This window comes from Thunnus albacares, chromosome 1 (genome assembly GCF_914725855.1).
Source record: "Thunnus albacares chromosome 1, fThuAlb1.1, whole genome shotgun sequence".
In the NCBI taxonomy this organism is placed as follows: domain Eukaryota; kingdom Metazoa; phylum Chordata; class Actinopteri; order Scombriformes; family Scombridae; genus Thunnus; species Thunnus albacares.
In genome coordinates, this window is record NC_058106.1 from 28,322,993 (window position 1) to 28,337,624 (window position 14,632).

Consider the following 14,632-nt stretch of genomic DNA (forward strand, 5'->3'; position numbering starts at 1 on the left):
AAATGAATTTAACTAAATGTTAAACTTAATTTGTCCCATCAGGCTAAATCATTAACAAGCCAGTGCATGTTAGTGTATCTATAAAGCAGTAACTTTGGGCTAAATGTTACACAAAAAGTAACCCCGGAGTTTAACAACCTGTTAAGACTTCAGCAGAGTGGAGGTCTTTTTTTTTCTGTTTATCATTTCTTACCTGCCAGACAAACGATAAAAATCCACCACTTCGGCAACAAAAGCATTTTCCAAATACTGAAGGTGAGTTTCATAACAGTTTTCTCATGAAAGTTGTCTTCTTTTCTCTTTCGTTTCATCCCTGAGCGCCGCTTCAGACCGTTTTTAACGGGCGGATAACGGGACCACCGCGGCGCTCCTGCGGCGGGACTAGCATCAAGCTAGCAGCAAGCTAATTAGAAAATACAGCTCACCACTTCCGGCGGTGGCTTTCACAATAAAGGCCTTTAAGGAAAATGAACGTCTGTCATCACAGCTGGAATATATATATATATATATATATATATATATATATATATATATATATATATATATATATATATATATATATATATATATATATACATATTAATAAAATCCCACTAACACCATTTTCTAATTGCTGTTATCTCAAGATCACAAGATAATTATTTCATTACCTCGAGAAAATTAGCTTTGTAATCTCAAGATAACAAGATAATCGACCCGTAGTCATGAGAAAACAAAAGACCTTCCTACTGTTTGGACTATCGGGCTGAGAGCTCATATTTTCTTGGGCGTCTAACACTATGTATTCTTTATTTTCAAGCCATGCCCATATATGGATGTCTACTTGACAACAGAAGTGAGAATTCCTGAATGAGTCACCCATTTCATGTGAACAATAATTCAAAATCTCAAGATATTAAATAAATAAACATAACCATAAAGGACCAAAATGTAAGATTTAGTTGCATCTAGTGGTGAGGTTGCAGATTGCAACCAACAGAATACCCCTCCCGTTCCCCTTTCAAGCGTGTAAGAGAAACTATGGTAGCCGCAAGACTTGTGAAAAATATGAAAGGCCCTCTCTAGAACCAGTGTTTGGTTTGTCCATTCAAGGGCTGCTGTAGAAACATGGCGGTGCGACATGGCAGCCTCTGTATTACTCTCACAGGATTAAACACTAATGAAAACATACTTGAATATTATATTCCATTTCTGCCAAGTCTGTTCTGCTGGATGCCACTAAATTGCTCCTTTAACCACTCCCTGCATGGTGTCCTCCATTGGCTGCAGACACAACAAAACCACATACAATATTTAAATAAAATACTGAAATGTTGAAAATATTGAAACTCCCTTGAAATGCCAATAAGTTCTTTATCATGTGTTGTGAAAGAAAATGTGTTTGTACTGAATATTTCTTTACTAAATTTCAAAAAGGTTATTTAGTGGGAGTTTTGAACAATACTGCTATTACCCCTTAACTAATATTACATTTTGACCGCAGAACCTTTTTTGTTTAATGTTTTAAGCATTTTTGATATTAAAAAGGAGGCTATTTGAGTATTTTTTGACTATGGCACTTTCATTTCAGTAAAATCTGAATAAGTTAATCAATATTTGAAAAGAGTAACAATCATCCCCATCCCTACAAATGATAATACACATCATTATATGTTCTTGAGGACAGATTTTTTTTAAAAGCAATGTTATATTTTATTTTTGAAGCAGATGATCGTATATCCGGTACCGGTTGTCATTGTTGAACTTCACGCAGCAGGGTGGGAGGCGCCGAGACGCTCCTTCAGAGACAATGGATGGTGGCGGTGATGGAGGGAAGCGGGAGGTGAAGTCTCGACATGGTGAAAAAACTCTCAAACTGTTAAATAATAAATTACAATCAGTTTTGGACAGTAGTGGAAGAAGTATTCAGATCCTTTACTTAAGTAAAAGTAGAAATACTGTAGTCTAAAAATACTCCACTACAAGTAAAATTTCTGAATTCAAAATGTAAAGTAAAAGCACAGAAGTATTATCAGCGAAATGTACTCAAAGTATCAAAAGTAAAGGTGCTCACTATGCAGACTGGCTTCTTGTAGGTGTTATATTATTACAGTATATATCACTGTTTGTCTTTATCACTAACAAATACATGTAAGAGATTTCTAATGCTGTAGTTCATCAATGTGGAGCCAGTTTTAAATACTTTGGGTAGTTTACTAGTAATAGTACTGCATCATTTTAATAAGTGTCATAGGTTTTTTTAAAAAAAAAAAAAATTACACTTTTTTATTTATATAGCACCTTTCACACAAAATCCATAACAAATTTAAGAAAAAGAAAAAAATTGACAATTTAAACAATGGTATTAAAATATATTATTTTATGTAAAATCTTTATCTGAAAAGTAACTAAAGCTTGCAAATAAATGTAGTGGAGTAAAAAATACAACGTTTCCCTTTGAAATGAAGTGGAGTGGAATTATAAAGTAGTATAAAACGGAAATACTCAAGTAAAGTACAAGTACCTAAAATTTGTACTTAAGTACAGTACTTGAGTAAATGTACTTAGTTACTTTCCACCACTGGTTTTGGACTATGCAGTCATGTGAATCCCCCAAAGAGTAATTAATATTAATTATCAATATAGCCTATTACTTTTAAGAAGCTAATAGGCCTTTTAAGGATTTATAAGTTAATTTATAGCTTTATTAATGTGCTTTATAGATGACTTGTAATCCATTATTCAGAAAAGCTTTTCGCCACTATGATGTCTTCAATTTGCTTGTTTTGTCTGAGTAACAGTCCAAAACTTTCAGATATTCAGTTCAGTTCAAATATAACCAAGAAAAACAGAAAATCATCACATTTGAGAAGCTGGAACCAGAAAATGTTGAGCAACTTTTATTGAAAAATGATTATTCGATGATCAAAATAGTTTTCGATTTTCTGTTGATCAACTAATCGATTCATCTTTGCAGCTCTAAACAGCTTATTAACATTTATGACTTGATGGACTACTGTAGGAGCCCTTTATTAATGATTTATTAACATGTATAATTGCAGGTAAATTTTGCTGATTGTTTAAACTATTAAAACCTCATGCAGAGAAACCAACAACTATTAATGACTCCTAACATTTATAACTGCAAGTTTATTAGCATTAAAGCATTACAGCTAATAATCTCTTTCCAAAGGGTGCCTTACTAGAAAGTGGTACCTTATAGTCATAATTATTATTAGCATTATTATTTTATCCTCTTCTACATGTTGTCACCATTATCAAGTGATCATGTGAGAACTGAGTTGTTTGAGAGGTGTAGTGTTGCCCTCTAGTGTTCTAGATTCAGAGAAACTGTTTTATTCATTTTATTTCATCAGCCTTATTTTTTTACAGCATATTTCAAATGGAATTCAACTCATAATGTTTCACAATAACAGACAATTTAAAAAATGAAAAACTGATAACGCCATCATTTCTGAGATAAAATAATAGCATATATACAGTGCGACGTTTCATTGCATTTCAACAGAAATCTCTCCAAAAAATACACACACACAAAAAAAACACAATAAAAAACAACTTGAAAGGTGACATGGCAAGTTATATTTTTATAAAAGTTTAGGCATCTGAACAAAATATTGTTTTTCACTACAAAAAAAAAAAAGAAATCTGTGATGATATAAGTAATCCCAACAAAGAGAGAAAGTTCTAGTTTCTACAATATAGTGATGAAAAACCTGAAATTGAAAGCACTAAATAGAGAGGACAGCAAAGAATATACACACTTATTATACCAAATTAATTCTGTAAAGCATACAGAATGACACAAAACTGTAACCAACTTCTTTAGTTTGGAGGTAGCTTCCAAAAACAAAACCCAACAAAGGAAGCCATCTTATCTTAAATCAAGACAAAGAAAAGCAGACATGAGGCCTTGTATTCTGATGTAACAATACCAACATATCAGACATATCAAGTTTAAAAAATACCAGGTACTTTCTGGATTACACAGATCTCTTCCACACAGGCAGTATATGATTCGCTGGCTTTGTCTCATCGGGTTCGTGTCTCCTCTTTAGAATGTGACCAAACCTGACTGAGCTGCAGTAAAATTATATTCACACGCACTTCAAAGTCAAACATGGCCCTTATTCACAAAACGTAACATCCTGAAGGACATATCACTAAAAAAGGATCATGTACATCACAGAAAAGCATGTAACATTTTCATTAAAGTTATAGCATTACATTCAGTTTCACAAGATAAGAAAATTGAAAAAAAGAGGGACATTTTATGACTCAGAATACTATAACTGTACTATAACTATTGCTACAGTGTAAAAATTAAGCCTGGTTGTTATCAAAAGATTGGAAAGAAACAACAATTACAACGACCATCAAGGAAGTAAGTTGGTTCACTTGTTTCTGGGGGATTTGTTTGACCAGTTCCTAATATTTATTATATGAGTTTTGGTTCAAAACAAAGGTACAGAGCTTGCCCTGAGCCATGTTTATACTTGAACTGGAGGGACTGTAACTGTTAACCCCATCCACCCACTTCCTGTCTAGAGTGGATCAGATGAGCTTTGCGGGCGCCACTTTTGGGCTCCCTGCTCTTCCTCAACTGATCCTTTCACAAACAATTTGACCCTTAAAACTATTCCACCGCTCAAACAAAAATTGGAGGATTTTTCTTGCTTTGGTATCTGAGCCAATTATGTCACCACACACCACTATACTCACCATGGAGACAAAAAGGTTGACTGAGTTGATTGAGCCAATTACGTCACACCTTGAGCGTGCCTAATAGAGTGTGAGTAAAGTCCATGGAGACAAAAAACAAGATGGAAGACGGTGGTTGTTACAGGTTGGAGGACTTAGTCATCGTAGTCCCTCCTCGCTGGCTTATTGGCTGGCACAGGTGGTTTGTCATCATAGGGCTCATCATAGCGGTCGTCATCATCATAGCGACGGTCTCTGCGGCGGTCGTCGTCATAGCGGCGGTCATCATCATAGCGCTCATGGCGGTCACGGCGGTCGGAGTACTCGCTGCGGCGATCATTGTAATCGCTGCGACGATCGTCATAATCACTGCGGCGATCATTGTAGTCGCTGCGGCGATCGTCATAGTCGCTGCGGCGATCGTCATAGTCGCTGCGGCGATCATCGTAGTCTTTGCGGCGATCGTCATAGTCACTGCGGCGATCGTTGTAATCGCTGCGCCGATCGTCGTAGTCACGCTCACTCCGTTCCTCGTAGCGGTCACGGCGATCAACAGGGGCTTCGTCATGATCACTCTGTTTGTTCTCTTGTCCATCCGCATAGCGACTCTCACCATTTCCAGCTGGCTCTTTGTCACGGAACTCTTCTTCACGAACTCTGGAAAGCAAACACACAACAGTCAATTGTTTGGATGTGAGGGTTTTTTTTTCTTTGTTTTCATGTGTTTCTTTGGCAATATTCCCATATGGATTTCCATCACTGTTGCCTTGAAATCACCTCGACTGTGTTGTTGTGGTTGGATCTCCAAATATTTTGACGCAATTTTCACAAATTTGGCTAGAAATGTTATCAGGTGATGTTTGTCTAAAGCTGAGGGTTTTTTTTTACGAGCTAGTTTTTATTATCTGATGGACTGAGTTGTGATACTTTTACCATCTGCACTCCGTAGGAACTTACTTAGAAACGGCTCCGAAGATTAATGACAGTGATCATGTTTTCAGTCTCCAAAGAGTAATTCTATGTAAGGCAGATGCCACTATGCAGGCACGGGAATGCTTTACAGAGCTTTGCTAGCTTGTAACCTTAGTGTTTTTAATAGTTTTTGGACAACATTCATTCAATGTGTTTGTGATTATGTTTGCATGAGTCTTTAAGGGAGGAAAATGTTACCCCATGGCGTATTCCTCCTCTTTGTTCTTCTTCCGGCAGCAGCAGCAATAGATGATGATTATAAGTATGATCAAACCAGCAACAACGGCACCAATGATTCCTGCAGTGGCGCCAACGTTCATGGAAGCTGCAGGATTGAAGGAAGAAGAGTAAGGAGAGGAAGAAGAGAAGGATGCATGTTATAATGCATGGTTGTATATATGGGTTTACTGAGAAAGCTCCTAAACTGTTAATGAAAAGCCACCATAGGAAAGATTCTCTCACGTGGCATAACTGAGAGGGTAATGTTGCAGGTAGCAGAGCGGATCTTGTTTCTTGAAGTGCAGGTGTAGTATCCTGATGTATCTTTGCTGATATTGTATAGAGACAGGATGCCTCCCTCTGAAAGAGAAAGTCACATAACCACACATATACATCACTGCTGCCATGAATCTGTTCAATCTGTTAAGTTAATCATAGTTCCTGACAGTTTTATTGTAGATTTTAGAGACAAAATGTAAAAAAAGCTTCATATGTAATAGCGTATATGTCAGCCAATAAGTAACAAAAAAACACAGTAGAAACAGTTTGTCCCCCAAACAGCACTTTTTCAAATGTACAGTATTGCTCGGTTCATAAATTGGTCAAAATTCTTTATTGACGACATTTAAAAGATCCTAATCAAGAATGTTTGTTCATCTGAAGTGTTTATGTAAAAAATAAATGTAGCCTATGTTATTGCTTGAAATACTCAAATATCGACATAAGTATCAGCCTCAAAAATCTACTCTATCATCAGGTTCAACATTAAAGATACACACTGTGATTTAAAAAAATATATATTTTCAATCAATTCTGTGTTGGTTTAGAAACTCAGCTGTAAACTGTGTTAGCCTTCAAAACATCATCAGAGTGCAAAGTGTTGCTATTTGTGAGCGCTACACACAGAAGTAGTATTTGTGGTCTCTTTGAAAAAAATAAATATGCTAGTGAACTGTGGTTGCATGACAGCGATTAAGCACCCAACTTGTGCACAAAGTTCAGCAGAGTGTGACCTGATTATCACTCTGATCATGGTCATGAACGTTACTTTTCAAAGGTAAGCGCATCTTTATACACTGAGAGTTGACCTGCACATCTCCAGGATTGACAGTCCTGTGAGAAACGGTGTCACTGATACTTACTCTCGGTGGTTCTGGGGTCCTTAAGATGAGGCATCATCCTGACATCACGACTTTCCCACTTATAAGTGGGTGGTGGGGAGCCTTCCTCAGACACACAGGTCAGGTTGATGTTCTGGCCGTATTCTGCGTTACCCTGGATCTTACAGATGGGGGTAGATGGAGCCACTACAAACAAATATTAGAAATAAATTGCCTTAAAAATGATGACAAAATGTATCTAATGTCATCCAGTCATTTGTTTTGTTTTGAAAACTTGCAGACAAAAGTTTTTTTGCAAGACGACAACTTATTCAAAAACAAACATGAGTAATAAAATATGTTTAGGGCTAAAGTAGATAATAAAGGAGGAGAAAAAGAATGAACTTACACAGCATATATTCTAGTCAAGATGTTAATAAGTTGTTACATGATTCAGAATAAGTGCTGTAACATAAAGATGCCAATTGAACTGAGTAAAATAGGAAAGTTGGCAAAACTGTTAAAACAGGAAGTGTCTTTTTTAGTGATTTGAGGTACTGCCAAATGTCATGCATGTGGCAGTAGTTATGCTGACTGCACACATTGCAGTCAGCATAACCAGGCACAATAGCCCACAAAATAGAGAACTGGTACAGTAAATTCTAAACATTATACCGGCTGAGTTTTAACATCTCAAATAATTAGAATAGGACACCTTATGCACCAATGTACCACTCTTATCACCCACTTTTAAACACTAAGTAGCAGAATATTTCTTTGAAAACAAATGAAACATTACCTAGAACCACCAAACGTGTAGTGTCGGCTGGCTTGCCCTCATCGTCACCTGGGATCTGGACACGACACTCAAACTTCTTGTTGTCTGCTAGTGTGATGGAGGAGAGTTTCAGGTTGCCCTTTCCAGTAGCAATGTCCACGTCAGCGGACACTCGGCCTTCATATCGCTGTTTGATGTCGGTAGTCCCAGTTGAGTAGTAGCTGAGGATCAGGGTCTGTTAGAGGTTACATCAGAGGAACATTAAAAAGAGGAAGAAAACAAAGTTTCTTGTTGTTATTATTCAGAATACTGATGAATTAGGATTACGTTGATAGACAGATCTGACCTCTGGAACAACACTATCTTGCTTGTCCTGAACAGACCATGAGACGATGACCAGCTTGGGCTTGGCAAGTTTGGATTGAAACGTGCAGGGCAGTGTGATGTTGTCACCTCTGGCATACTCATACTCCGTCTTTGGGATGTCCACAGTGAGGGCACCAACCCCTGACACCACTGTCATAGGTTTCAAAACAGAGTCAATCAATATGGATTATTACTGTTGGACATAATACTTTTCAATTTACAAAAGCAGCAAATTTAGGCAGGTGAATTTATAACATTAATCTGCATTAAAGCCTTTATGTGTGTGAAATGTGTAAAATGTTGCAGTGATTCAGAACTTGAGATCTGCACAAATAACTCATTACCCCACCCTCTTACCCACATACACACAAAGCACAGAGAACACACATAGGTTTAAAGCTGAAACAAGTGACCAATTAATTAATTAATCATGGACAGAAAAGAAATTTGCAACAATTTAGTCTTCAATAATAGACTTTGGATTTTGTCGGAAAAAACAAGACATTTTAATTCACTAGAAACATGTGAAGGGTGTTTTTCACTATTTTCTGGCATTTTATAGGCCACAGGTTTTCTCAATTCACAGGAAATAATTGGTAGATTAATCGATTATGAAAGTAAAAACACTAACATGATTATGTTAGTGTTTAACTCATTATCACCCCTAATTTTAAAACGATTCTCAAGTTCTATTTAGAAACCACAACCAGGCCTTCGTTGCCTGTGTTAGGTCCAGAATATGGGAAAGGAAACAATACCCTACAAGTTGAGTTAAAAGCATTTTAAATATTGATTATGTGGATTTCGAGAGCTTCCATATTTTTAGTTTGTTTGCTTATATTATTAAAAGAAAAACTGCAACTCAAGAACAAACAAATAAGACAGATCACCGTCATAACCAGGCTACGGGCCTGTTCAGTTTTAGAATACCTAAAGGTGCGCAAACAGGTGTGGCACAGGTACAGCTCGGTAAGGAGCAAAGGAAAGAAGTAAATGTTATTTATTACAGGATTACTCACGGAAACACAGCAGGGTCCAAGTAGAAATCCTCCCTTCCATCGCCAAATCTTCTACTTTGTCGATCTAACCGATTTTAACTGATTCTTCTCCGTGTTCTTCCTCCTAAAATGAAACAGGGGACCGCAGAAGTCCGGTACTAATTTACATCGAAACCCGACAGTGTTCCCTGAGTGATGCGCCTGCTGGGTGCGCCCGCTCTCTTCAAGATGATTGACAGCGCTCTCCTCCAATCACCACCTGCTGTTCACGTAACATTCTTGTTCCGCCCACTTGACGTGTTTCTACTTGTCCTCTCATCCAGTACACCTGTAGGTTATCTGGCTCTGCAGAAATATTCCGTCCCTGAGTGAGACAAAGTTTTTTTTTCAGGATTGTTTTGACACAGGAGTTGACCAAAGATATAACCAAAGCTGTCACAATCGCACATTTTTCATCATGAGCACTGCAGCTTTTAGTGTGAACCAATAGTCCTATTACTAGAGAGACTTAGTCTATAGAATGAATTCTTTATTCTTTGTATTTTAACGAGTAGATTTATGTTGTGTGAGAGAGATAAAAAAGGAGGGCATTAAAGGAATGACAAACACTTCACAGTGGGTGGGCGGAGAAGTGAAAAACTGATGTGTGCTGTTTGAACATGAGAAGTGTTTTACCCTGTCAGACTGGTTTGACGAGGGTTTACCACCGAGAGGCACAAACACACACATAATTACACACACACACACACACACACACACACACACACACACACACACACACACACACACACACACACACACACAAGCACACACACACACACACACACACACTCAAGCCAACAAACAACGAAATAAAAAGAGATAGAGAAGGAAGGAGGATGAGTTAACGTGAGTGTAGGCTATTGTGAGTCTGCAGATGGACCCACTTTTAACATTGTGAACCTCAAGGTTTGTCTTTGGCTCTATCTTGAATCTATTTATCTATCTATCGTACTGTATTGCTGTGTTGTACTATAGCACCACACAGTGGATGTGATTACTACATACTGCTGCACACAGATGGAACCAGCTAACTGATATTAAATGCACGTCTCCTAACCCTTGCTCAACTTTCAAACAAATGAATGAATGAATAAACAGGAGGGCTTCTTGTGTTTAAAAAGACTTAGTGTTAGAAAACAAAAAACATGTCCTTTATACCTCGACCCTGAATAAAAAATCTTAAATGTGTGGAGTGAATCAGAGGTCTGGAGCCATGAAAATATCAGTCAGTGCTCTTTCTGACTAAGGTTAATTTGAAATTTGAAAGAAAAAAATTATAAGAAAGGATGTTAAGTGGTTTAGTTGGTAAGTGTCCATTCATATTTGGATTCATATGTAGTTGTTAATGTGCAAAAAGTCTTAATAAATCAGACTCTTGACAATTCTATAACTGACAGAAAATACTCATTGTATATACTTTACAATATATACTGTCATACTTTTCATTGTGTATTTCTGTGTGTCAAACTAGATTTTAGCATATTAGATTGTTTCTTAAAAGATCTGTGATGAGCGCATTTCTCCTGCACTACCAGTTTACATGACCCTCACGAGCAGTTACACACTTTTAGGAAACTGCTGGAAAAATGCCCTGAAAATTAGCAGGAGAGTAAGCGATCTGTAAAATAGTGTTGCCGAAATTGTTCATAGATGCTCACTCATTAAAGCATTTTTAAGAAACAACCATAATATATCGTTTGACGCACAGAACTACACATTGTAAAAAGTAGTCTGTGAAACAATTGTTATGAACCAAATTTACTATGATTTTTTGCAAATTAAGAACAACATATGAACCACTTATCCACATATTTTCCATTTTTTACTACAGATACTATAATGTTTTTCATGTTTTAAACTGTAAGATATGACAGAGTTAGCATTGCTGATCTGTTATCATGGTTCTCTGCCCGTTTCTTTCAGAAAACAAAATGCTCAGTCATCTGTTACAGGAATTAAAATGATGTTCCTGTTTGCAGAATGTAGAAGTAAATGATCATTTATGACACATGAATGCAGCAGGTGTAACTTTCAATAAGTTTCATTCTCTCTGGCCTCATGTCAAGCTGACATTTATGGCCTCAAGCTTTCTTCCTTAAGGTGTCATCAGTCATTGGTGACTGTGGAGCAAAGATGAAACACTGTGCCTTAAATGAAGATACAGTCAAGGTTGGGGGTTGTTATCCAATCACCCACCTTTTTATTTAGTCACTTGGAAGGTTTCCTGTGACTCTGGTAACACCTGCTGCCTCAACACACACGGTTAAATTCATGTAAATTCTGCAGCATTTCATTTAACTCGGTGCAAGTTCACATGAACTTCGATATGGCATTTTGCAACATACCACATATACCACACATAACAGGCAGGAAACTGCAACTAAAGACAAATGAGCTGTGTATTTCCGCTGTAAAATTAGGCAGTTATAGTGACTGAACGTAAGTGCCTCACAACATCTTTTGCTTGATATTTATGTGACATTTTGTGCTTCCACCTTTTCCTGGTGTAAATGATTAATTTCCTTTATTGTATTTTCACAAAACCAGAAGCCTTTTTAAAGGGTGAAAAATAATCATGAGTGTCTGTTTGCACACATTTTTGATTTTTCCACCCATGCACATGTGTATATATGTGTGTATGTATGTGAAAATGTACAGTTTGTGTTTTACTCAGACCACATTCTCCTCTCTCCTCCAGGTTTCTTTTCCTGCCCCTCATCCCCTCCTTCTCCTCTGCTTTACACTGTAACCAATCTCATCTCTTGTGCACTTGCCAGTCTTATCTTGCCTCCACATAATGACTCTGGACCCCACGGCACCTTTCATTTTCTATCTCATACAATTAAACCACGCAAAATTGCCTGGCACCTCTTGACAAACCACAGAGATAAACAGGGATTAAGAGATGTTCTTTCTCTGTGGCATATTACATCCGGCTGGATTACCGGTAATCATTGTTTCTGTGTTTGTATTTGTGATATCTTGTTGAAAAAAAACATTTCAGTGCATCACCTTCTTGAGTGCCTACTGATGGCCTTTTTCATCTCTGGTACCTGTGAAGTTCCATTATCCTGAGGCAGCCATGGGTCCGTCACTTTCGACAGGAACCCCCTGGGTGTGGATGTGGAGCCACCAGGAGATCAGGTTAATGCAACCAGTCAGTCTGTGAAAGAACCACGTCTCATAGCCCTCAGAGGAGCATAACATGACTCACACACTGGTTAATGCATCTGAACCACTTTGGGACTACCTGGGTCACAGTGGTACAGCCTGGCTCTGAGCTGAGCACAGATTCTCAGCATGCAATTTAAAAGTTCACTTTGCACTGGCCAATGGGAAAGGCTGTAATAGATGATTAAAACCATTAAACATGCCGTAATTCAAAACTTTTAGGGAATCTAAGTGATTATATTTAGAGGTTTAACTGTATTTATAGCCATGCTAGCAGTGTGGCTCTGTAGATGGCGATTCCCGTCAGTCCATCCACCACTTTGGCCCAGACTGAAATATCTAAACAACTGCTGGATGGATTGTACAGACATACATGGTCTCCAGAGGATAAATTATAATGGTGATTTCCTGACTTTTCACCTGGCACCACCATGAGGTCAAAATTACAATTTGTCCAAATACCTGCAAAACTATCCGCCTCAGCTGTATTTTTTTAGTGCTAATTGGCAAATGTTAGTATGCTAATATGCTAAATTAAATTGTTGCACATGGTAAACATTATACTTGTTAAACATCAGCACATTAGCATTGTTGGAGTGATATGGTGGTGCAGTGGTTAGCGCAGTTGCCTTGCAGCAAGAGTGTTCTGGGTTCAAACCTACCGGCAAGCTGGTGCCTTTCTGTGTGGAATTTGCAAGTTCTCCCCATGCCTGTATGGTTTCTCTCTGAGTGCCTCCGGCTTCATCCCACAGACAAGAAACATGCAGCGTAGGTTAATTGGTGACTCTAAATTGCCCATAGGTGTGAATGCAAATGGTTGTCTATCTCTATACTATATTTTAGCCCTGTGATTGACTGGCAACCTGTCCAGGGTGCACCCTGCCTCTTGCCTAACGTCAGCTGAGATTGGCTACCCCGCCTGTAGACTCTTCAATCTTGTTCCAAAATGAATTTTGGTGATAGCAGATCATACATTTGATTTGATTTTCTAAACCACTCATCATGTTCAGAGTTTCTGGGGGCTGCAGTCTATTTCAACACACATTGTACGAGAGGCAGGGTACACTGTTGACAAGTTGGCAGTCTATAATAACAATTCAGTTCGCTTCAAGTGAAAAAATCTTCATTTATTCCTATTATGTAGGCTTTGAATGTTTGTCTGTGATAGCCGGTTACTCAGTCATTGATTGTTGTGGAGCATTGGTAAGAAATCATATGGACCTGCCTTCAACTCTACAGATGAATCTTTACTCCAAACAAAATTATCTTGCACTTGGTACACTTGGGACTTGTGTCTGCCTGAGTGTGTGTGTGTGTGTGTGTGTGTGTGTGTGTGTGAGTGTGGTTCTAAATGGAAATGCACATAGAAACAAACCACTTACACTGCATCGTCTATAATGTATAAACTAGGTAAATTACTGTACGTAACATTTATATTCCCACTGATAACAAAATTACTGAAACATAATGATCTTTACAGCATACAGCATTTCACTACTGTGAAATACCAAAGCACTTAACCCGAAAGATGTACTATTACTAAATCATCTTACATGCAATCAACAATATATCAAATCCTGACTTCAAATTTGCATATCTCTTACACAGAATTAGCCCAAAACTCCTTTAAATATTAAAAACAACACTGGACTTAAAATTAGCTTCAGTCACACTTTACACAGGAACGAAATGCTTCCAAAGAACACTTGTGAACCCAAAAACATGTGAAAGAAAATCTCTGTCTCTCTCCAGGCTGCGCAGACAGTTGTGTGCTGCAACTGCACAGACAATTGGTTTTCTACCATGATTGGGATCTCTAGTCTCTGCCTATTCAGAACAATCTCTGTTATAGCAGTTGTTGAGGACATCTTCCAAATACACCACACATAAGGGGAAAAAGCACAAACAAGATAGTTAAAGGGCTATATGAACTTCTGGCTAGTTTGTCAGAAAATAAACAGACAAAACACAAAATATTAAGCATTAAATGAGCTATATATAAATATATAGCATAGGTACTTTAACCCATGTTTATATTGTATAAATAAGCTATACAAATGGATAGTAGAATGAAAGATGACTATTTTAAAAAGCAGGAGAAGTACAAGAGTGTCCTGATGGCAACTGTGAAAAGTGCTTTAATAGTACATTCATCAATTGTCATTGATTTGTTTGGTGTGAAACAAAGAAAAAGAAGTCAAATCTTTCTCGTTCACTCCAACAATAATTCAACAGATCTTTACAGCGCTGCTCATGCTGCCTCTGTCTTCCAGGGATATGCTGTG

General features: G+C 37.7%; 2 protein-coding genes and 1 long non-coding RNA gene across 4 annotated transcripts in view; 1 reads left to right on the forward strand and 2 right to left on the reverse strand.

Annotated features, from left to right (window-relative positions):
• LOC122983296 (immunoglobulin-like domain-containing receptor 2) overlaps positions 1-384 on the reverse strand; it is a 19,854-nt gene extending 19,470 nt beyond the window's left edge. For both annotated transcript variants that reach the window (XM_044353040.1, XM_044353039.1), the window contains exon 1: positions 194-384. In XM_044353040.1, coding sequence (XP_044208975.1) covers positions 194-311 — 118 coding nt within the window. In that variant the 5' untranslated portion in view covers positions 312-384. The remainder of the gene's footprint in view (positions 1-193) is intronic.
• The window catches only part of LOC122983339, an 18,250-nt gene extending 10,184 nt beyond the window's left edge, over positions 1-8,066 (forward strand). The window contains exons 3-4 of the long non-coding RNA XR_006403659.1: positions 6,341-6,347; positions 8,055-8,066. This is a non-coding gene — a long non-coding RNA (uncharacterized LOC122983339). The remainder of the gene's footprint in view (positions 1-6,340; positions 6,348-8,054) is intronic.
• Positions 3,329-9,366, reverse strand: LOC122983323 (cell surface A33 antigen-like). Its single transcript, XM_044353041.1, has 7 exons — positions 9,156-9,366; positions 8,117-8,286; positions 7,792-8,005; positions 7,035-7,199; positions 6,136-6,252; positions 5,872-5,998; positions 3,329-5,358 (listed from the first exon to the last, which is right to left on the reverse strand). Exons 1-7 carry the CDS (start codon positions 9,193-9,195, stop codon positions 4,857-4,859), a joined length of 1,335 nt encoding a protein of 444 aa, XP_044208976.1. The 5' UTR covers positions 9,196-9,366; the 3' UTR covers positions 3,329-4,856.
• Between the last annotated feature and the right edge of the window lie 5,266 nt (positions 9,367-14,632).

Bases quoted from the DNA above. Each gene is read 5' to 3' on its own strand.
- LOC122983323 (XM_044353041.1), bottom strand. From the start codon at position 9,195: ATGGAAGGGAGGATTTCTACTTGGACCCTGCTGTGTTTCC. The intron at 8,006-8,116 runs GTCAGATCTGTC...AACCTCTAACAG, and splicing joins AAGATAGTGTTGTTCCAGAG to ACCCTGATCCTCAGCTACTA. The intron at 5,999-6,135 runs GTGAGAGAATCT...TCAATCCTGCAG, and splicing joins TACCCTCTCAGTTATGCCAC to CTTCCATGAACGTTGGCGCC.